The sequence below is a fragment of the Vipera berus genome (assembly GCF_964194415.1).
Source record: "Vipera berus genome assembly, chromosome: 1".
In the NCBI taxonomy this organism is placed as follows: domain Eukaryota; kingdom Metazoa; phylum Chordata; class Lepidosauria; order Squamata; family Viperidae; genus Vipera; species Vipera berus.
The window spans coordinates 258,177,896-258,202,858 of record NC_138202.1 but is presented as its reverse complement, the minus strand read 5'-3'; the positions used below and the strand labels follow the sequence as shown (position 1 = coordinate 258,202,858).

Sequence of the window (24,963 nt, the reverse complement as noted above, 5' to 3'; positions counted from 1 at the left end):
TCTCATCCAAGAAGCTCTTCTTCACTTCTGACTAAATGGTGGAGAATGGAAAGATTTATGTTCCTTGCAGTCATCTGGTTGTTAGCACTCTTTCTGAGAATTGTTGAGTCCTTTCCAACTCTGTTATTCTGTTTTTCTGATATTTCTCCTTTTATCATGAGAACAGAAAGTTCATAGATACAGGCTTTCCAGTACTATTTCTAAGAACTTCTTTCATATTTGGTTTCTTGGATTTTAAATATTCTGTCTAAATATTCTCTCTTAATATTTTAATTAATTTAGTTTAGTGACACACTTGTAAATGTATTTCTCAGTGAATCATTTGGAGGATCCCAACTTTGATTCCCCCCCCCTCTCAACAGAACAAAGTTGCCACATCAAATAGTAAACAGGATTAATGGTGCTGAAAGCTAAATTTCAGAAGATGACCCAATGTGCATTCTATTCTACCTATCCAGGCATGGATAGATTACCTAGGAGAAATTGTAATTCAGTTTAGCACTGACACTTAAGCTAATTTCATGATTGTAATTATTCAGTTTTATGCTATTTATTTTTTAGTATCTGCAAACCATTGAAAGATGTCTAATTGCATCAGACCTATAAAATAAAATAAATTTGATCAGCTTTTTAATTTTTTAAAATAATTTTATTAGTGAAGTATATCAAATGAATGAAGAATAATAATGATAATGTGTGCCAAGAAACTCTACATTGCAGTGATTAAAACGAATAGAAGGGGGGAAAGGAACATGGGAGAAAAAAGGAAAAAAGTAAGCTCCATATGATATCAAATGAAAATTCATTTGGCTCTTAAACTTATTAAACGGTATAGAAACCTCTACATTTTGACTTAGCCCATGCAACAATGTCAGTGGGTACTAGTTACAGTTGTTGAATGTAGATATTGTTGAATACCTTGGGGAGCACCTGCGGCCGGCATCAACTTCCCTCCGCCCAATACGCTCCCACAGAGAGGGTCTCCTCAGTGTGCCTCCGGTCAAAGAATGACGACTGGTGGCCCCCAGGGGGAGGGCCTTCTCTGTGTGCGCGCCGGATTTATGGAACCATCTTCCGGTTGAGCTCCGTATGGCGCCCGACCTTCGCTCCTTCCGGCGCGATCTAAAGACGTATCTTTTTGAACAAGCTGGCCTGGCCTGATGGGAGGGGGTTGGGTTTTTATTACTTTTAAATGCGTTTTAATCTATTTAAGAGTTCTGGGCACTTGTTTAATCTTTTTTTAATTTTTGTATTCTGTTTTTAACATGTATTGCCCTGTTCACCGCCCTGAGTCCTTCGGGAGAAGGGCGGTATACAAATAAAATTAATTAATTAATTAATTAATATATATATAATCAAGTGTGTTATTTCAAGACTTTTTTCCCTAACATCATCTCTTTTTAAAAAAATCAACCAATACAAAATTAGTATATCCAAGAAAAAAGGTGCTGTTCCAAAAGAGTTTTTCATTCATTATTTAAGCAACAGTTGTTTGTTGATGGAAAAATAATTGATTAACATATTTTTGTTCTCTTCTCATTAGAAAAGACATTTCTCCCAGATTCCAAAGTGTTCATTCATCTTGGAAAATATTCTGGTATATCCTGACTCATTTGGGTTGATAAATCAAAGGAAGTTATGCATATGTATACAGAAAATGTGTCAGTATATTGTAACAGCTTAAACTACACATGATTTAGTTCTGTTGTATATTTCTGCTCTGCTTCCTCCTGGAGAGGTTCTTGCAGCTTCCCATTCTGAGTAGGCTGTTTTTCTTTTATATCCCAGATGAATTTGAGAGGTACATCCTTCATATGTGCCTCAAAAATATTGTCAAACCTTTCATTCTGAGACACTGTCATAATATTCTTCCAGTCACCAACAATTCCTGATGGGAAAAAAAACACCAGATTGAAAATATGATTATTGATCCTAGCCTGCCGTGTGCTCTCCTGAAAGGAGCGGCAGCGTTGATGGTCCTGTATGATGGTCCTATCACTGCCCGTGCTAGTCATCTCTTTGGCTCTGCATATCTGACATAATTTCTGCCACCACTGTTCTGTCTTCCCACAAGATCCAGCTGATGCCTTTATCACCTCATAGCACATTCATTCATCAGACAGTAAGTAAAAGAGCAGATTTTGGAATCAGCAATATTTACAACTGAGGTTTTTATAGTAATACGTTACCTTGGAGAGTTTTTCAGCAGAAAGAGGATATATAAGCATAAATAAAAGCAAATAGTTCTTTGCTTAATAATAGAACCCTGTTCTTACACAAGAGATTCCAAAATGGACTCTTATTGCATTATTAGGTCTGGAAGTAATATTTATACTTATATAAGAGTCATGGGATTGCACAACGTAGCGTAGCCCAAACAGTTTAATGCGTGTCCATACCTCAGTTTTGGTACATGAAATGATAAGATCCAAAGCGAAAGGACTATTTCAGTTTACCTAAGTGCAAGCTGATTTTCTGAGTAATAGGGGATTTATTTTAACAAATATGGATTTCAAGATACATTTAGATCAATGGAATTAAACATTGTCCCTTTGGACCTTGTCATACAAGGTGGCCCAGTGGAAATGTCAGGATGGGGCCAGTGTCGGCAGTCTCATGCCATTACATCAGTTTAATTGTCCCATTGAGTTTAAATATCTGAGCCTATCAAGAGGTAGAAGAATTAAACACAGTTTAATCATATATTCCTTCTACAACAAGAAATGTTATAGCCTAAATATAGGAAAAAAAATCTCTCCCATGAGAACTAAATGATTTTGCTGTCAGTCTCCAGCCAAAGATACATAAAGCTGAAATTTAAACAAGCCCAGTCAACCTCAGGGTAAAATAAAGCATACGTATAGGAGGAAACACTTAAGAACAATTAAGAGTTGAAATCAGTATTCAAAAACTTTGATTAATAGTTGACCAGCAGCAGAGAGACTGAATGGTGAATCAGCACAGAGAGCATCATCTCTGACTTTGTCTCTGTCTCTCTGTCTCTCTCTCTCTGCCTCCTCTAACTCAACAGTTCCTCCCAACCTATTAGTCTCGTTCACTTCTTCAAAGCTAAATCTCAGGATGTGGAGGATAAAGGTAAAAGGCACATTGGAAAGAACTACACTATCCACTGCCTAAGCCAGAATGGCCCTGCAAGGCTCAGAGAACTGAAGCTATGGGAGCTGAGTTGATCCCATCCCCAAGGAATAATGTGAGTGCACAACAGAAAGAATGGGATAGAACAGGGGTCTTCAGACTTGACCCTTTTGTGACTTGTGGACTTCAACTTCCAGATTTTCTTAGCCAGGCATGCTGGCTAAGGAATTCTGGGAGTTGAAGTCCACAAGTCATAAAAGGGCCAAGTTTGAAGACCCCTGGGATAGAACATTTGCCTCTTCCCACAACAAACTAACATAGATCTTGCCTGCTTAGGAAGTGGAAAGTTAGTTAAACAGTGGAATAGCTAAGGATGACCTACAGCTCCCTCAGGTTCTGTATATGCTGGGGACAAGAGGAGGTCTTGTCCCCGAATTCATGAGGACACAAAAGAAAAGAGGTTTTGAAGTGTTTTTGTCCCATGGTTAGATGCAGGTGAGGCTAAAGCAGGGGTCTTCAAACTTGGCCCTTTTATGACTTGTGGACTTCAACTCCCAGAATTCCTCAGCCAGGCATGCTGAGGAAGTCATAAAAGGACCAAGTTTGAAGAACCCTGGACTAAAGTCTGATTTTGTTCTGCCAGTATTACCTTTGCGTAAATGCTGCATGTTCTTTAATCCAAAAAGTTGTTCATAGTATTTAACACAGTTTACCCTAGGATCAGCTTTCATGTTCTTGAAGGTAGTCATCTCCACAACTTTATCCACTTCTTGGCTGCTCAACTCTTTTCCAATAAATTTGCATATTTGAAGTACTGTACCTTTAAGATCCTGGAAGAATAATTATTTACTTTTGGAATACTTGTATAGGAGTCATGTATCCTCTTAATTTGGAGTTAGCTGCACTGAATTGAATGGAATTGATTTCTGACTGAAAATGTCATACAAAATAGCATTAAAGGTTAAAAAAGTATCATTTATTTCTTTATGCAGATAGCACACTGGTGGAAATGAACTATGTAAAGACCTTGGATAACAGATACTTCCCACTATATCTTCATCAATTTCAGGTGAAATATATATGTGTGTATGTTTATGTATGTATAAATAATTATATGAACATACAGATATATAAACACATACAAACCCACACACATGGATATGTATATAATGGGACCTTTTACTCTGCAATTTTCTCTCCATCCTAATAGATTCAGTATTATCCTAATGTGTTTTCTTGATATTTTTCTAATACATCAACAGGAATACTTACATGTTTGTCTTTTTGCCTTCAAATCAAATTAAAATGAGGTTTATTTATGTACGGCTAGCTCCCTATAGTGTTTTTTTTAATGTCATGTCTATTGCCTAGAAATGTTACAGTGAGTTGGGCAATATACAAATCAAGTAACTAACCAACCAACTAATCAATATATATCCAAATCTATTGTGCTTTTTCCTTTTTGAACAAGCAATGTTATGTAAAGCAGATAAAAAGAGTCAGAAGTAGTAATCCAAATTATGGTTAAATCTAGGCTATAGCAATAACTGTTTGCTATAGCTCTCCATACTCTTCTCAATCTCATTAGCTTCATTCAAGTACCTCCTCCTCCTCCTCCTCCTCCTCCTCCTCCTCCTCCTCCTCCTCCTCCTCCTCCTCCTCCTCCTCCTCCTCCTCCTCCTCCTCCTTCTTCTTCTTCTTCTTCTTCTTCTTCTTCTTCTTCTTCTTCTTCTTCTTCTTCTTCTTCTTCTTCTTCTTCTTCTTGGGATGGGTTGAGGTCTTTGGGGAAAGGCAATCCCTCAGCCCTGTCCCATGCCATGAAGGGCTTAAAAGATTAAAACCAGCAGCTTGAATTGGACCTGGAAGCAGACTGGCAACCAATGCAGTTTGTATATCAAAGGACTAACATATGTTGTTCTAGGAACATATGTAACTGCTCACACTACTGCATTCTGTACCAGCTGAAGCTTCCATAGACTCTTCAAGGGCAGACCCATGTCAAACACACTGCAGTAGTCCAATCTGGAGGTTATTAGGGCATGAGTGACAGTAAGCAGGGCATACCAGTCCTGGAAAGACTGACAAGAAAACCTGTGAAAAGGTTCAACTGAAGCCTGTTGTTCCCCTTCCAGTCCTCTGAAAAGGACCTTCTAGTCACAACTGCCACCTGTTCCTTGAGAAGGAGTCATGAGTCTAGAAGGAATTTTCAACCACAGATAAAAGTGACATCTCTATATGTCTATGCCTATTCCCTGAATCCCATTGACCTTGACCAAAGAGTGAGAGGAGAAGAGAAGTGAATAGTCTCACCTGAACCGCTTCTTCATAGCACAGGATGAGAATATTGAATTCATCCTGATGCGTATACCAGCCTTTCACATGATCAAAGACCAAACTTGAAATAACTGTTGGTTGAAACAGAGAATGAAAATAACTGGTCATTTATTATTTATTTACTTAAGATAAACTTTTATTTATTTATTTAAAACACACACACACGCGCACGCGCACACACACACACACACACACATATACAGAGAGACAGAGACAGAGAAAGACAAAGAGATATGGTGGCTCTTGAGTGTTTCATGGCACTTTGCACAGAAACCAACGAAAAGCAATTTTGCAGGATGAGATTTAGTCTGGGGGTACATTGGAGGGTGAAGACACTTTGAGTTTATTAGATCTGAAGTTGTATCATCTTTGCTCAATTGCTCCAAATCGGGTGCTCTTATTGTCGATAACTCCAAGGGACGCCATAGGAAACCAGTCCTTGGTCACAAACATCTTACCTTTTCCAGATAAAAAGTTTTGCATAAATGGCTCCAAATCAGAAGATTTTTCTATTCCTTTCATTGAATTGGTGTAATGGAAAAAGGAAACCATAACATCCTTTGGATTTCGGTACACATAAATAACCTGCAAGATACATATTTATATGTAATCTACAATAAATGCATTTATTTTTAATCAATTGGGGACTGTTTTAAAGTACCCTGAAAATATGTTCTTCTAGAATTATCTGAATCCTTACAGTGTTTCATTTTTATCCCCCCTTTCCTCTAAGAATATAAGATGATATAAAGCATATTCCACCGCCCCTCACACTTTATTCTCATTATCCTGCCATGAATTTGAGGACACTGAGATAAAGTTATTGGCTCAAAGCCATCCTGGGTTTTAAAGGGTCATCCTATGTAGTGATTTTTCATTTAAGTAAGAAATTAAAAAACATTAAAACATTAAAAAAGGCAAATCTCCAGATACAATTTCATCATCAGCTGAAGATCTGCACCTTATCTCACTTGCTGCAGAGAACAAGGGAAAGGGCCTTCTTGGATTTCAGGGCTATAAATGTACAGCTTGACTTAGAGCCCACATCTGAGAACAACACAAAGGAGTCTGTGAAGACTCTAGCCTGATGGTTTTTGAAAAGGCCTCAAAAGCTTTGATGCCTGTCATCTGCCTTTCCTTGAAGTCTGACTTTCTCAGTATCTCCTGGACCCATCGGGGGTTACTTCTTCCTTAGAATTCTCATTGGGTAGCCATAATTCCAGTCCATGAGAGCTATTGTCTTCCTTATGTTTTAATTCTTTCTTCATCCCTTATGACAGGGATAGATTTCTCTTGCATTCTATGTTCCTCGGGGACCACCAACTTCCCTCCGCCCTGTGCGTTCCCACAGAGAGGGCCTCCTCAGGGTGCCACCGGTCAGAGAATGTCGGCTGGTGGCCCCCAGGGGGAGGGCCTTCTCTGTGGGCGCCCCGGACTTATGGAATCAGTTGCCGGTTGAGCTCCGGACGGCGCCTGACCTTCACTCCTTCCGACGCGACTTGAAGACCTACCTGTTTGAACAGGCCGGCCTGGCCTGATGGGGGATGCGTTGGGGTTTTTATTGGGGATTTTTTACATTTTTCTACTGTTTTTAGTTTGGACTAGTGTTTAATTCTCTTTTTAATTTTTGTAATTTGTATTTTTATAATTTTTATATATGCCCTGTTCACCACCCTGAGTCCTTCGGGAGAAGGGCGGTATACAAATATAATAAACTTAAACTTAAACTTTAGTAGGGGTACATCGGGTTGTGGAGTCTGCTCCTATATCACCTATGCCCTTTCTTCTCATTTGGTTTTTAGCAAAAGGAATGGATTTTTTTTTGCTGTAATTGTAGATTAAGCCATTTTCCCCTTTAGGTTATCATGAAATCTTACTTACAAAAATTCAAGGATTTCTCTATTTCTTATATTTTTACATATCTATTATAGAGATAGGTAAGGTTTGATCTTACTTAGGATTCATGATAAAGACTGCACTAGTTCTAAGAATAAAATTATACAATGGCATGTCCGATGAAGATATGGGTTTCTACCGCAACTAATACATGACACATATGTTGCCTTAACAGCATGAAAATATTTTCATGAAATTTATTCTCCAAACAGTTCGGATAAGACCATCATTTCAGATAATCAAAACTTTAATGAATTAGTTGTTTGACAGAAAATTCCCAACACCAACACATTTATGCTTCACTGTAAAACTTAAAAGTTTTGTCTTTTAAGAATCTCTGTTCATTCCTGACTTTTCTTCTCAGAAAAGTAAAAAGTTAATAAAATCTCATTACAATGGCTCTTTCTTATAAAATCTGTGCTCTAATGTTTATTCCTATTTTTTCTTATATGAATATAAATATTTTGTTGTTGTTAGCTGCGAAGTCATGTCCGACCCATCACGACCCTATGGACAACATTCCTCCAGGCCTTCCTGTCCTCTACCATCTTCTGGAGTCCATTTAAGCTCACGCCTACTGCTTCAGTGACTCCATCCAGCCAGCTCATTCTCTGTCGTCCCCTTCTTCTATTGCCCTCAATATATTCACACATAAATATCTCTGTACATCTTGTCCTCGATTACAACCATTTATTTAGTGACTCTTCAAATTTACAATGTCACTGAAACAAGTGACTTACAGCCAGTCCTCACACTTAGGATTGTCACAGAATTCCCACAGTCATATGATCAAAATATGGGTGTTTGGTGGACTTCCATGTTGGTGTGCTGTGTGGTGGGCAATTTATTTTCTCCTACCAATAAACAGCTGATTTCCCCCCCCCACCAAAACTGGTTATTTAGTGGCTTGCTCCCTGTTTTTGAAGGAGACACTAGGAAGGAGCCAACATGTCCTTCAGATGATCGTGTACCTAAGGAGAAGAGGAGGTCTTGAAGACTGCAATTCTAGGTAAGGAGCAATTGGAAGGCCAGGTCTCTTATCATCTTTTCCCTTCAGATGTTCATTTTTTAAAGCATACCTGTGTTTTAATTGCACATTCTAAACCTTTTCTATTCTCTGATTTATATTTTAACTGACTAGTTGACTGCTGATCTATCTTATAACCCCTTGCTAGACTTTAGCAACTTTTTTTTCCCTGTTCTGTCATTGTTTATCATTGAAGTCTAAACCACTCTCACTTTTTCTGTAATGAAGTCAGCAGTGAAAATATATTCGCTGGCAGTGAAAGTGATCCAACAGGACTCATATTTATATTATATTTATATATTATACTTATATATTTATACTTCATTTTTTAGCTTTTTTTAAAAAAAAAATACCCTCTGATCTTTAGTTCTTAATTTTTGATGGGAAAAAATTCCCTTTTTCATCATTTTTTTTATTTTTTGGGGGAAAAAAATATCTCAATTTTTCTCCGTGGACACTGGGGTTTGATTTATCTGGTTCTCTTGTCCTTGGAAGGAACAACGTGTTTTTACCATATCCCTAAAAGGAGATAAATAATTTGAAAAACAATGCTCTCCAATATAGGGGTGCTTAACCACCTGGCAGGTATTTATGATGGTTGCAGCATGGGCTCAGGTGATCGCTCCTCTTGACTTTCCCATCCGATTTCTGCAAGCAACGTCAATGGGGGAAGTTGCATTGATCACATGATTCACTTAACTGCTACAGTGATTCATTTTAAAAACATGGCAAAAAAGATCATAAAATTGGGCACAGTGACCCTAACAACCTCCTTGCTTAACAGCAACCATTCATGGTCATAAGTTGAGGACTACTGAATTTATCAAGTAACTCACTATTAAGTTAGAATAGAGAACGAGATTTGCCTACTTTTCCCCTTTTGGCTCTCAGCTCCTTGGAAGCTAGGTAATATGGCAGATGTGACATGATGACACGAGGTGATGGGAGCTGAGCGATATCCACATTGTGTATGTTGTAATCTAGGAATGGAGCCTTAGTCGATAGAGAGATATTTTCTGTCCCATTCAGATGGCCTTCATACAAAATCAAGCATAAAATATTCTGGAACCAGATAGTTCCTAGAAAAGAAAATCAACTTATTTTAAACTTCAGGGGAATTACCCAGTTTTCACAATACTTATATCACCAAAGATGCATCACTAAAAGAAGAAATAAGTTGAATTTCATCTGATTTAAAGGGTAGGAATCAATTAAGAACAGTAGAATCATTCATGTATGAACTGTGAGCAAAATAAGCTAATTATGATACTAAGCATATTCTGTGATGTCAGACTTATTTTCAACTGAATTCCAAGATTTTCTTCAGCAGCAGAACTTGACTGTTTCACATACTGTAGCTATGCATTACCTTGGAAAAACATTCTGATTTAATGATTAGAAATATTCCATTTGAAGTGCAGAAATGTCTTAAAGCAAGTAGGAACATTATTAGATTATATTGTGAATTGCATAAAGAAGTCTGATTCTGAATACAGTCTTGGCCACCTCCCTAAAATATTTTCTTTTTTGGGTTTCCAGTTCCTGTTTTTCAGCAAAGCAGTTGGAAGATTCAGAATGCCGAATCCTTTGGCTGAAATTTCTTTTTGTTGGGGACCCTAAGGGGCCAGAACCCACCCTGAAGAGGTGGAATGAAGGAAGGAAATCCCAGGGACTTAGGAGAGATGGTGGTTTCTCTGAACAGTCCAGGAGAAACTTCCCAGAAACCAACAGAAGAAAAGGCTGGCTAACTCCATGTCCAGCCATAGCTGAAAACAACAATGGAAGCCATAAGCTTTTAAACTAAGTGGATCTTAAACAGCATGCTTGAATTTGGGTAAGAATATTGATTTTCTCTATCCTACCTATTTTCCTGAAGAAGAAAGTCCCCCAAATAATGAGATCTCCAAAGAAGGTAAGGGGGAGGGGGACTCTCCCTTTTAGTTAGCAGCTAAATTTACCCTTTAGAGAAAGAAAAAAAGACTAGAAAGACATGAAAAATGAGCAAATGCTGACACCTTCTGATGAATGAGAATTTTTTTCTCTGAACCTCAAAGTTTTTAGAAAATGCAGCTGTGTAAACAAAGTGAGGATAACAAAGCTGAAGTAAAGAATACTTTACAAAAGGAAACATATGATAAGCGACAACAATATCAAAGGACAATGATTTTAAACTACATAGAAATCCAGAATAACTTTGAGAGCATGAATCAACTTATTTCCAATTTAATTTCACTCCAAGAAATTTCCTAGGAAAATACAGTAAAGATGACTGAACAAAATTCTGAGGATAGAGACTTAAAGAAGGAACTGTATAAAATGATTACTTTACAAAGGGAAACATATGATAAGCAGCAAAAATTTCAAAGGACAATGACTTTAAACTACAAGGAAATGCAGAACAACCTTGAGAGCATGAATCAGCTTATTTTTAACCTAATTTCACTTCAAGAAATTTCTCAGGAAAATACAGTAGAGATGACTAAATATAATTCTGAGAATAGAGATTTGAAGATGGAACCATATAAAATAAAAAATTATGATTTAATCCAAATGGGAAATATTTCAACACGTGTAAGCAACTTTGAAGATAAGGAAAAGAATGAGAAAAAATTCCTTACAGGGAAACAAATGATGCAGCAAAACATATTGATTAAAAAAGGCAATGGCCAGAGAAAAAAGACTAAAATGGAAATTCAGAAAGAAGATGGAGCTTTTCAGAAAGAATACTTTAAAAAGAAACATTTGTTTGAATATGGCTAAAGAAATGGAAAAAACTTTGAAATACACTACTCTTAGAGGGATGGATTTTTTTTCTTAACTACATAATATGTTTTTTTTCCTTCTGAAAAAAGTTGAAATGATTTAAACAAAAGCAAATGTTTTAGTTATTTAAACGTGACGATAAGAAAAGCATAAAAATGTGTTTTGAATGAGAGTTAAAGGATTAGATGATTAGAACTATTGAATGGAATGCTTAATGTTTAAACAGATTAAATACATTCTTAGTTATGGTAAAAAAGAATAAGAAATTGAGGGAATAAATAGATATTAAATTAGGAGGGATACATATTTTAAGTTGTATGTTATTTTTTGTATCTCAGTGCTCTTGTCTCTTTTTCTTGTTTCCCTTTTCTTTCTTCTTTTTCTTCTTTTTTGTCTCTCTATTTTCTTGTCTCTTTTTACTTTTTTACTTATTGATTAAGAAATATAAAAGCATGAGAGGGTTTATATGGAAAAAGCAGAATGAAACCCACCAATGTAAATATAGTTAAGTGCTGAAAAGATTGTCACTTGTAAGAATATCTAGAATTTGGGGGGAGAAATAAGCTGAAATAAACACGGTAACAGGATTTATGATAAGGCAACTAAAATGATAAACAGGATTATAGAAACTATATATTTAACTGTTGTTAATTAAAATAATGAAAATTGTCTTAATCTAATGTTTTGCAAAGAAAGATACTTTGAGGAAAGGGGAAATCAAATGAAATTAACATATGGAATATAGATCATAGAAATTAATTGTTAAGGACTGTCTTATAAATGTTATCCAGACAACATTCTGTTTTACAAATTACTGAATGATTTATGTTATGTTAAAAAATTCTAATAAAATATTTATACAAAAAAAAATCTTTTTTGACTTACCAGATTTTGGGTAAGTGATTATGAATATATCACTCTCCCTGACTTCAAAATCTTCTATTGCCTCAAGGTGCTCAAGTTTTACCTTATCTGAAGCAAAATAACACCCTTTAAAATTCAGTAGTTGTGTATTTTGCTTTGCTTCTTCCATAATAAGATGGCTGCAATAAAAGAGAAATTAGAGGGTGCTTCTTTTCTTAATGCTAGAACCTGCCACATAAGCAGAGTGTCATGATATCTGAGTTTATAAACTCTTTGTTTCAACCATTTAGAGTTAGCAGGCTATTTCAGCAAGGAAGTCCCCAAGGAAAGAGAAACTGAAGAATTGGATTTTTTTTGCACAGTTACTAAAACCATAATTCAAATGTTATAGTTAAGACTTTTAATGTTCTCCAGAGAAAAACAAAGAAGTTGGAATTCTTATAGTTGCTACATAGTCTTAGGAGATGGAGAAGCTTCGGCAATTTAATGTTGGAAAAAGTAATGAAAATATATGCTGTTATCACCACTCTTTGATGGAAAGGAAGAAAGGAATTTAAGGAGTTTTTCAGAATTTAATGAAGAATGACATTAAAGGTATATTCGCAAAGCATCTAATTTAGAAAGCCCAATCATTATTTTCTTACTGTAATGTTGATTTTTTTTTAAAAAAATCCTATTTATGCCGTGTGTTTCCAGAACATTTGGCTATCAGCCCTTCAGATCTAGCTTCTCTTCATTGAAGAAGTTACTGTACTAAACATTTCTGTCCATAATGTGTATTGTGGAGAGTGTGGATTCAATGTTGCAATACATGCATGTGAAGATGATGGATTTTGGTGCCCACTCTAGCTACTAACTATGAAGGTAATCACAGTCTTTAAGGATAAGTTGTACCTTATGGGGATTATAGGGTAAAATTATAGAATAATTATTCTAGCAATAAGGATAGCTTCATTCTGCCTGTCTCTACCAGTATGGTACAAGAAGGAAAAAGTAACCCTAAATTTCTATAAGAGGAATCTTGCTCCTTCTTCCTTGGTACAAATCTACATGAGTAACAATAACAAAAATGAAAAGTTGAGTCTTTATGATGATTTTACAAACTTTCTTGCCACAGATGCTTAAGTGAATCACTGCAGTTTTTAAGTTATCACAAGGTTGTTAAGTGCATCTGGTTTCCCCATTGGCTTTGCTTGTCAGAAGGTCGCAAAGGATGATCACGTGACCCTGGGACACTGTAACTGTCATAAATATCACTCAGTTGCCATGTGTCTGAATTTTGATCATGTGACCATAGGGGATGTGGAAAATTCGTATGTGTGAAAAACAATCATAAGGCAGTTTTTTCAGTGACGTTGGAACCTCAAGTGGTCACCAAACAAACTCTTGTCAGTTGAGGATCATCTGTTCAAGGTTTCCCTAGTCCAACTATACCAGGAATCCAACAATCGTTGGGAAAATCATTAATCATTATCCCTGGGTAGTAAAAACAATTAATGGCATCGTTTTGGCACTAATCCCAGTTGCTAAAAATTTCCTTTGCCTGTAAATCATTCATTGTTTTGGTCTAAAATTTGATAGGTGTAAGGGCAACTGAGAGCAACAATGCCAGACAATGGACTTTAATTTTGTGCCAAACAACAACATTGCATATTTGATCTCTTATTTTTCTGATGTACACCTGCTTCTTGTTTAGTGCCTATCTCAGTTACTGACCATTCACAAATACAATGTGTGCAGTTTATGACCAAATTTCATGCATTTTAAAACAATGTACACCAGGGTGACAGTAACACATTTATTTATTTATTTATTTATTTATTTATTTATTTATTTATTTCCTTTCTTTATTTCTCTTCTCTCTCTCTCTCTCTCTCTCTCTCTCAGTCATGTATTCACTTAGTGACCATTATGCTTAAAGATCTGGTTGTTGAAATGTAATTCTGTCACTAAATGAGGAGTATGTGTAGAAGCAGAATCCTGTGATCAATAATTGGTTAGCTCAACATTTTACTTAATATGCAGAAATCAAATCAGTGCAAAACTATAACACATACAGGATGTGCTATAACTGTTAACTGTAAAAATGTCAGAGCACTATTTTAAAATAAAAATAAAAATTATTACTTTCACATCTTAATCAAACTTTTTCTAATAAAATGCTATAATCTGTCCTAAGCTTAGAAACAAGCATTTAAGAATTACCTTGATGGTGTTAAATGCCATCTGTAAAACATTTCATATAAGTTTTCTTTATATGCCACTGCTTTCATTAACATAGCCCTCCCCACTTTAATAGTAATTCTTTTCTTACCTTACCTTGTATAGTCTCTGACAGTCACTCATGTCATGGTCTTAAGCCAACTTATTTGTAATGATTTCTCAGTGTACTTATATACTTATAGAGTGCTCAAATATTTAAGAAAGCTGATCTTCAGTCAATTATTGTGTAAGCGGTGCTTCTGCATTCTAATCATGAGCAAGAGAGGACATAGAACACAATTAAATAATAACTCAGTTAACAAGACAAAAAACAATCTTCTGCCAGGCAGCTTTATCAAAACATATCTAACCATTCAATCCAATATAGCACAGTCAACACAAGCTGTGGAAAGGCTAACACTGACATTATCTCAGAAACCAGACAACTTTATTACAAACACATGTCATCACAGTAGCACACAAACCACTTAAACTCTAAAATTATACATTTTTGTTCCATAAATAAAAATGAGGAAAACCCTGGAAAGCATTTGAGAACAATTGTCCTATTGCACATATATATTCTTCTTGTTTAAGATACTTGAAAAGGTTGTAGTAAACTGTTTCCCACCGTGGCAACTTTAAGACATGTGGACTTCAATTCCTAGAATTCCACAGCCAACATTCTGAAAATGATGTGGTTGCCGTAGGCCATATTACTTAAGGCTGCTCCATGAAGTAAAGAGCAATACTAATGAAAGAATTATTACAACCCTCCATATATTCCCCCATATTTTCTATAAAAATCAAAAAGGGAAAAGCCTTTTAAAAAAAGAAAAAGCCAAAACACTAATAGAGAACTGCCAGTAGTTATAGTGTATACCTTTTTTTAATGAAAATTATCAGCACTTTTGATCAGTGACATCATCAAAGTAAACAAACCCACGTGGTGTTGATTACGTCAGCAGATCATGGCCCTATGCGGAAGTAACTGCCCTATTTTCAGATAAGGCGAGCGGAAGTGACGTGTTGGCCTAAGCCCATCAGGATAAGCAAGAGTAACCCTAGCAACCCTATTCTAAGATAAGACGTCTTGAACCTAAACCCATCAATAAGTCAAGGCAGTCAAGCCTCTGGGTACATGATTAGCTTAACCCTAGACTAATTCTATGGACATTCAAAACAAACAGAATAAGCTAAATAAAGTAAATAATTAACAGAGTCCTGTGTTTTTGGGAAACAAGCCCTACTTTGGGAAGCTGTGAAATAATAATAATAAAATGCTTTTTATTTCTAATGATGCTTTTAATTTTTGTGGAGTTTTAAAAATCAGTGCCTCAAAAGCAGAGGAAAAAGGAGGCCCTAAAAGGCGGCCAGGGCTTGCATATAACCCCCTTTTTTCTAAAAGGTATTTATTTCTAGGAGGTTTTAAAATCATTTTCTTGAATGCAGGGTGGAGAAAAAAAACATTTAAAACCCGCAGCTGGTTTTTGTAAAAATCTAAAGACACATATTTTGTCAATTGAGCCCTCAAATCCACATGTACATGTAACCGTACAAAGCACGGCCTTAATAAAAAAAATTCTGCACCCCGTACAGCAAAAAGACAAGGAATATTAACAAGAATTAAAATGTTCACAGGGGGCAACCAGCCAGGTGGGAAGTAGAATTGTTTGGGCATGTTAGGGCTGAGGATCTGGGCATTCATGTTTGTGTCTGATAGTAAAAAAGGAGGTTAGGCCTGGGCATGTCATACCCTGTGATTCTGGACAGGCGCAAGGCTTAAGGTCGTGTCACAGCATGTGTGGGGGAGATTGTACAGGCAGCTCTGAACAGCTAGCGATTTAATTCCGGCAGTCTTTGAAGATGGCAAATACTGGTGAAGATTTGTTTGATGTAAATTTGACCCCCAAACTTCCCAAGCGTGGGCGTAGAATAAGAAAAGGACCTGAGTTATATGGCTTCATTGAAGACAACAAACTTATAAAGCCTTGTTGTTACAGATTCTGCAAAACATGAAATGGTAAGTAAATATAAAAATTAAGAAAACAGTATTTTGATCAGTTGAAAAAGCTAGACTAATTCTACCTTATTTCCTGTTTTAGAATGGTGGAATCTCAAAAGGTGGAATCTCAAAATCTTAATATGGAATTTCACAATTCCAACAGAGTGCCAAGGAAGCCAAAAGCCTTCCACAAGCTACGTAGCATGAATGCTGTTAGGAGGTATTTAATATTAAGAAAATGTATTTTTATTGAACATATCAGAAAAAGGATTGTCTGTCAATTTGTTTGGGAAATGTAAAACAAATAAAGGGGTACTTTCTTAGCTGATGTAGAAGACTTCTATCACTCTTGTCTCATTTTCTGTCCATAAACTTATTGAAGTGTTGCTATAAAAATCAGTATGTTTTAAAGATACAAGTATACTTCTAATTTACATGCCAAGTATTTGGAACATATCATTATATGAAGGATTACGATTTACCAATAGGAAATGCAGCAAGAACAATGTTATTGCATTGTTATTGTTCAAACCTGGATTCCAATCTTAGATTGATCATATATGATTCCTTTCCATATATAAACTTACCAGAATTGTAATATTATTGTCCCACTCCAAAGGGAATGGTACTTTTTTTGTGGGGGAAGCCCCTGCGTGCTCTATCTAAGAGTTGTGCTCAATAGGTGCAATCATACCAGAAAGGTCTTAGCTGAAAAGTCAGCCTAAACCTGTTCCATAAAAATCCATTCAATATGGTGAGAATACATAATTAGAATTTCACACTGGATCAACTGTTGGCCATATTAACAAGTGTCGCATTGGATGTCATGGCTTCTGAGTATTCACTGAAAAACATACCATACAGCTCAGCTCCCTCTCTAGACTACCTGGACATGGAGCTGACGGGCTAGTGGAAGGCAACTGAAAGGAAAGAATTTGGCCAAAGGAAGAAAGGAGAATTTTATATATGCATAGAAAATGAAAGCTGTAGAGTGCTGAGGGGCCTAGTGTGGTTATTTTATCATCTGTATGGGACAACATGTGTTTCAGGCAATGTAAGGAATAATTTCATTGTGCAGTGTTGCAGTATTTGATTGAACTGCATGTTCTTGATTTGTGTAGACAATGATGACAGCTTATTTTCTGCAGATATAGCAAAGTTCAATACATTGGGTTAATAATTATAACAAAGTTGCTCATCCTAATTTTATGTAACTGCTCATTTATTCAAACAGATGCTGGCAAATATTTAACTGTCACTGTTGTGATCCCGGTCCCGGAGGGTGTTTTATCTTCACATGCTGACTCGGAGGATGATATGGAAGAGGAGGAAGCTGACACGAACAACGTGCCGGAGGGGCCGACTCCCCTTGTGAGTCAGCAAGAATTGACTGTGGCTGATGTGCTTATGGACCCCAGCCAAACTGAGGAGGAAACAGAACAGCAAGCAGAGGCCAGCAGCAGCGAGGGGGAGCCCCTATTGGATGCAAGAGTAAGATATAGAATGCGTCGTCAGCAGCAGCAGCAATTATTGCAATGTCCCAAGAGGCGTAGCTGGGAGACATAGGGCCACACCCTACAGAGTATAAAAGGCTGCGCAGGAAAGGCGTGGTGAACAATTTGTTGGTGTTTTGAGTACTGTGTAATCAAAAACTGCTCTTGAGATTTGTAAAGTGTCTGCCTCTCTGCATCTGGGCTTCAAAGCTGCTGGCCATCTGCCAAATACCTTGGAACATCACTGGGTAATCATAAAATTGATATATGATTTAACCCTTGGGAAAGAGTTAACTGTTAAAGGACCAGCTTCCGTTTGTTTAGCCTGCATTTGCTGCTGTTGGACTTTTGAGCCTCTTTAAGGCTACTTATTGGGCGGGGACAGAACAGCCACTTTAAACTTTGTCAGTTCAGATAAAATGGTTGCACAAACATTCTGATTATGATAGTCAATAAGGGATCAGAAGGTCATAACAAATCACTTCTATATTATTGTCAGCTTCATGGATATTTCCACGAGCAACTTGAAGGGGTCTACACCATTGTGTGTGAGTGTGTAGGTGGTTGGGTAGGTTGGTGTATGAGTTTTCAGTATAAAAGGTTTGATCAATAGCTCTCATACAACCCAGGGGATGTCTTGGCATGCTTTTCCCAAAGCATTTTACAGCATTAAGAGTCTTGGTGGCTCAGTGGTTAGAATGCTAATTCTGCTGACTGTCAGCAGTTTGATTCTCATTGGCTGAAGGTTGACTCAGCCTTCCATCCTTCCAAGATCAGTAAAATGAGGACCCAGATTGTTAGGGGCAATATGCTGAGTCTGTAAACTGCTTAGAGGGGGTTGTAAAGCACTGTGGAGTGGTATATACTGTATGTCTAAGTGCTATTGCTAATGCTACTACCCACTGGAAGAGCAAATGAGGACAACCCTGGAAAGCATTTGAGAACGATTGTCTTATTGCACACTAATACCACTTTACAATGCCTTGGTAAGGCCACACCTGGAATACTGCATCCAGTTTTGGTCACCACGATGTAAAAAAGATGTCAAGACTCTAGAAAGAGTACAGAGAAGAGCAACAAAGATGATTGGGGGACTGGAGGCTAAAACATATAGGGAACGGTTGCTGGAATTGGGTATGTGTAGTTTAATGAAGAGAAGGGTGAGGGGTGACATGATAGCAGCGTTCCAATATCTCAGGGGCTGCCACAAAGAAGAGGGAGCCAAGCTATTCTCCAAAGCACCTGAAAGCAGGACAAGAAGCAATGGATGGAAACTAGTCAAGGAGAGAAGCAACCTAGAACTAAGGAGAAACTTCCTGACAGTTAGAACAACTAACCAGTGGAACAACCTGCCTCCAGAAGTGGTGAATGCTCCAACACTGGAAGTTTTTAAGAAAAGACTGGACAGCCATTTGTCTGAAATGGTATAGGGTTTCCTGCCTTAGCAGGGGGTTGGACTAGATGACCTCCAAGGTCCCTTCCAACTTATTATTATTATTATTATTATTATTATTATTATTATTATTATTATTATTATTATTATTATTATTATTAATTGTTATTATATCCTTCTTGATCAAGATACCTGAAAAGTTTGTAGTAAACAGTTTCCCGCTCATTGCAACTTTAAGACACGTGGACTTCATCTCCTAGAATTCCACAGCCAACATTCTGAAAATGATGGCGTTGCCATAGGCCATATTACTTAAGGGTGCTCCACGAAGTAGAGAGTAATACTAAGAACAAAAGTGCATGCCATATACACAAGTATATATTCACAGAAATGCAGGCGTATATTGTAACAGCTTCAATCACACATATGTATTACAATGATATCCTACATTTCTGCTCGGTTTCCTCCTGGAGAAATTCTGGCAGATTCTCACACAGGAAGGTTGCATTTCTTTTATTATCCCAATAGAAATAAGACCAAAAAATATATCTTTGTTTAAAACAGTTTACCTCAGCATCTTAACTAAATCTACTCCCCACTTTTCCTTTTTTTTACATTGATACCTTCAAATTCACTTTCAATAATATTTTGCAAACTTTACGAACTACTCAAGCATTATATACAAAAAGAAAGAAAAGCAGAAAAGTGACCCACTTTCAAACCTACTTTATTTGCACAAAACAATGCATTGAAACTTGCTTTAATTACACATGTCAAACCAATAGAAAATGAACAGAACGGAAATGTTAGTTGAACACCGGAATAGCTATGGATTACATAGAGCTGCCTCAGATGCATATCGGGGACAAGAAGAGGACACTATTATGACAACACAAGAGAAAAAGAAGTGGTTTTTGGAGTGTTTTTCTTCATGGTTAGATGCAAGAGAGGAAAAGACCAAAGTTTGATTTTGTTCTATCAGTATTATCTTTGTGTAGATGCTTCACATTTATTCATCCCATAAATTCTTCATATGTTTTATTTATTTATTTATTTATTTATTTATTAGTTTTTATAAACCGCCCTTCTCCCGAGGGACTCGGGGCGGTGTACAGAGGAAGGAAGGTCTACAGATGAACAATAAAAAGTAATAAAAACAATATTGAAAACAAACTGGGACCCCAATTAACGCTATCATGCCAGGCCGGACTGCTGGAACAGGAAAGTTTTTAAGTCGCGTCGGAAGGTACGGAGGTCGGGGGCCATCCGGATTTCGGTTGGTAAGCTGTTCCAGAGGGCTGGCGCACCCACTGAGAATGCCCTCCCCCTGGGGGCCACCAGCCGACATTCCTTGAGCGGTGGCACCCTGAGGAGGCCCTCTCTGTGGGAGCGCACAGGACGGTGGGGTGCTGACATCGGCAGAAGGTGCTCCCGTAGGTAGTCCGTACCCATGCCATGTAGGGCTTTGTATGTCATTGTTAGCACCTTGAACTTCACACGGAAGGCAACCGGAAGCCAGTGCAGCGCACGGAGGAGAGGTGTGATATGGGAGTATCGGGAGGCTCCCAAGAGTGTCCGTGCCACTGCACTTTGCACCAGCTGAAGCTTCCGAGTGGATCTCAAGGGCAGCCCCATGTAGAGAGCGTTGCAATAGTCTAGGCGAGAGGTCACAAGGGCATGGGTGACTGTACGTAAGGAATCCAGGTCCAGATAAGGCCGTAGTTGGCGAACTAGTCGTACCCGGGAGAAGGCCCCCTTGGTCACAGCTCCTATGTGGTCTTCTAGGGAGAGCTGCGAGTCTAGGAGGACACCCAGGTTGCGGGCCCTATCAACAGGGGGTAGTAACATGTCCCCGATGTTAAGCGATGGGACATTCTGAATATCCTGGTTTGCCGGAACGTACAGCCATTCAGTCTTGTCCGGGTTCAGTTGAAGCCTGTTCCTCCCCATCCATTCCCGGACCGCTTTCAGGCAGCGGGACATCACGTCTAGGGCATCACTGATATTGTTTGGAGTTGAGATGAAAAGCTGGGTGTCATCAGCATACTGATGGTACCCTACTCCAAAACTGCGAATGATCTCACCCAGCGGTTTCATGTAGATGTTGAACAGGAGAGGCGAGAGGACCGACCCCTGAGGGACTCCGCAAGCGAGAGGCCTCGGGGTCGACCTCTGTCCCCCTGTCAGCACCGACTGCGAGCGACCCTGGAGAAAGGAGGAGAACCAACGCAGAACCGTGCCTCCCACTCCCAGTCCCCTGAGGCGTCGCAGCAAGATACCATGGTCGATGGTATCGAAAGCCGCCGAGAGGTCTAATAAGACTAGGACAGAGGAATGGCCCCTGTCCCGGGCTCTCCAGAGATCATTCATCAGAGCGACCAATGCCGTCTCCGTGCTGTAGCCCGGCCTGAAACCCGATTGGTACGGGTCTAGATAAACCGCTTCATCCAGGATCTGAGGAAGTTGGTGCGCCACCACGCTCTCAACAACCTTCGCGAGGAAGCGAAGATTGGAGACTGGACGAAAGTTATTCAAAGAGGATGGGTCCAAGGTGGGCTTCTTGAGGAGAGGTCTCACCACCGCCTCCTTCAAGGCAGTGGGGAAGTGACCCTCACTCAGAGAAGCAGAGATGACCGCTAGGAACCAGCCACGTGTCCCCTCTCGAGCTGCATAGGCCAGCCAGGAAGGGCACGGGTTCAGTAAGCATGTGGAGGAGCTCAACCTTCTCATAATCCTGTCCACTTCCTTAGGAGTTACAGGATCAAATTCTTCCCAGATGACGTCGACAAGACTGTCCATGTCTTGTTCTTCCATCTCAGCCCAGTTGGAGTCCAGGCCAGTTCGAATCCGAGCAATTTTATCCAGCAGATATTGACCGAATTCCTCGGCTCGACCCTGCAAGGGTTCCTCCCTCACCTCTTGGTTTAATAGGGAGCGAGTTTTAGAATGGTTAGTCCTGGGATCAGCATTCATCTTCTTGAATGTAGACATCTCCACAACTCAAAGTCAAGCGATGACCCTTCTCTTTATTCTGTAAGAAGCCTATCAATGTTGGCACCCTTAAATTTTTTTGAACAGAGGGAGGGAGCACTTGGCTGGGTGACAAAAGAGGCTTTCACAAATTACATTTAGTGTCTTGGTGAGAGGCACCTCAAGCAACTGCTAAAAGTCATTTGCAAACTTTCCAGCTGGCTTTTTTTGAGCAGAGTCAATGGGGGAAGCTAGGTTCACTTAGCAACCGCAGCAGAAACGGTTGTAACATTGGTGGTAACTCATTTAACAACCACTTCGTTTAGCGATGGAAGTTCCATCCCAATTGTGGTTGTAAGTTGAGAACTACCTGTAGCCATATTTATGTCTCCCCTTTCAATTGTAATGACAGGAGCAAGCAATCCCTGATAAGATTTACTTTTTCATGCACAGGTTCCGCGAAATCTTTTCTCTTGCTCCATTCTGAAGTTTACATTTTCCCAGTGAACATTGTTAAGCTTACCTTTGGCCCCTCAGTCTAAATCTGAGTGGAAGGAGACAATGATACCCATGTCTTAGTGCAATAGCTTTATTGGGCCAACTAAGAGCCTTGGTGGAGCAGTGGGCTAATGCCTCCTTAAGTAACACCAGCTGCCTGCAATTAGTGCAGGTTCGCATCCCACCAGGCTCAAGGTTGACTCAGCCTTCCATCCTTCCGAGGTAGGTAAAATGAGGACCCAGATTGTTGGGGGCAATTAAGCTGACTTTGTAATAATGCCGCTTGGGGGATGTGTGAAAGCCCTAATAAGCAGGCATATACATAGAATGAAGGCTACTGCTAAGTTTGTAAACCGCCCTGAGTCTTCGGAGAAGGGCGGGATATAAATGGAATTAAAATAAAAAAAATAATAATAATGGAGTAGTCCAAAATGTAATCAGCCATATAGCTCAGGATTAAGATATAAATAAGTGCTTTATCATTTTTTTTCAAGCACATACAACTGAAGCCTCCTTACTGTGCTTTATTTTATTTTATTTTTCATCAAGCTGGAAATGGACTCAGTTCATCATGAATATCACAGCAAAATATGAAGGGTGGTTTTGTATTCCTTAAAAAGATTTCACTCAAGACGACCATCAGGTTGCATTTCTCAATTCCCAAGTAGTATTTGTTACAGGGAGCAAAGAGAAAGTGCAGGTAGCAATGAGCAAAAGGACATTTCTTATTTATTTCAGAAAGGACTGGGGCAGCAAGAGATGAAGTGTGCATCATGACATCACAATGCAAATTGTGTGATTTAGATCCTCGGGTTCCAAATGCAAAGATGTGATGACAATGTTCACATCATCACTACAGGTAGTCCTCGTTTAGCAACTGCAATTGGGACCCACAACTTGGGGCTTAAGAGAAGCAGTTGTTAAGCGAAGCATCACAATGCCACAATCTTACTTCAGTTTTCCTTTGCTTTACAAAGGACATAAATGTGAGGATTGTTTGCAAACTTACTTTTTCAGCACTGTGGTAACTGTCTACGGTCACTAGACAAGGCAGTCGCTAAACAAGGCCTACCTATAGTGCACAAGTGTCTATTTTCTATTAATGGGATTATTTCCAGATAAGTTATTCGGTGTCCACTTTGAACAGAGCTGTTTTTCTCATAACAGTCTTAATGGGGAGATGACTTTCAGGGAATTCAGCAGCAGCGTGGTGATTATGCTTGTAGTCTTTTCGGCAGGCTTTTTTTTCACCTTCAGCCTTTACAGGGTAATTGCTCTTAGCAGTAGAATTTTTCTGTGGGTTCAACCATCTGCCATTGCCTAAACCTCTTTCTCCACTACTGATAATATTGACTTTCTTCCCAAGACACTTGCACCAAAGTTTTGAAACCATGAAATTATCACTAAACACAATAGTAGCATCTTCTGGCAAACTTTTTCTTGTTCTGCATCCCTTCATCTTATTGTTTTGCTTTCCAGTTTTAACATTTACCTTTAACATGGGTTTGGGGCTCCTTGGTTCTCAGAAAATTTCCATTGTTGGTCATGGATGGGGTTGCACTGCGTCAGACAGATTCAGTGCGTGATCTGCAGATTGTTCTGGATTTGCAACTCCTGCTCAAGAAGCCGATCGTGGTCATGGCCAGAGGGCCTGTCTGCAATTATGAGTTGTACACCAGTTGCACCCTTTCCTGGACCAACATGCCCTCTTCACAGTCCCCATGCTATAGATGTATCCAGTTTGGAGTACTCTTACGCATTGTACATGGGGCTTCTGGAATCTTATCCAGCAGATTTAATTAGTTCAAAATGCAGGACTTGCATAGTTCCGCACAAATTGAAATTAGTGCATGTGTCACCTGTTGTGATTGAAGGCAAAAGGAGAAGGGGACAGCAGGGGATGAGATGGTTAGATAGTGTCAGCAGTGTAATGGATATGAATTTGGGCAGACTCAGGGAGACAGTGGATGCCAGGAAGCCTGGTACGCTATGGTCCATGGGTCACAAAGAGTCAGACATGACTTAGCAACAACACCTTTTGTGGGAGCTGCATTGATTACTGATCTGTTTCTGGAGGCAGTTATCATCTTTAAACTTCTACATGACCTGGTGCCAGGATGTTTGAAAGGCCACCTTCCCTTTGTTACCCTAACCTACCAGAGCAGGAAGACAAGGTATTGGAGGTACATCTTATGGGACCGAGGAAAAGGGCCTTGTCTGTGGTGACTCCCTCCCTTTGGAATAGGATTCCCTGGAGATAAGATTGGCTCCACCTTGTTACCTTTCTGGAAGGTCCTGAAGACATGATTTTGTCAGTGAGTCTGGGGACCCCCAACTGACCCCCATCATGTATGAATTGGGTGGCTATATGAACTTGTTTAAATAATAAATAATATCACCTGATGAGACCCAGGAGATACAC

General features: G+C 38.8%; 2 protein-coding genes across 2 annotated transcripts in view; one reads left to right on the top strand and one right to left on the bottom strand.

Moving 5' to 3' along the window:
• LOC308672421 (sulfotransferase 1C2-like) overlaps positions 1-24,963 on the top strand; it is a 358,778-nt gene that overhangs the window by 107,109 nt on the left and 226,706 nt on the right. The window lies entirely within an intron of this gene.
• Positions 1,686-13,451, bottom strand: LOC308660141 (amine sulfotransferase-like; the record flags this gene model as incomplete). The annotated part of the gene is made up of 7 exons (XM_081314359.1): positions 1,686-1,888; positions 3,746-3,926; positions 5,407-5,501; positions 5,889-6,015; positions 9,224-9,432; positions 12,002-12,088; positions 13,415-13,451. The coding sequence occupies 7 exons, from the start codon at positions 13,449-13,451 to the stop codon at positions 1,686-1,688; spliced, it is 939 nt and encodes a 312-aa protein (XP_081170485.1).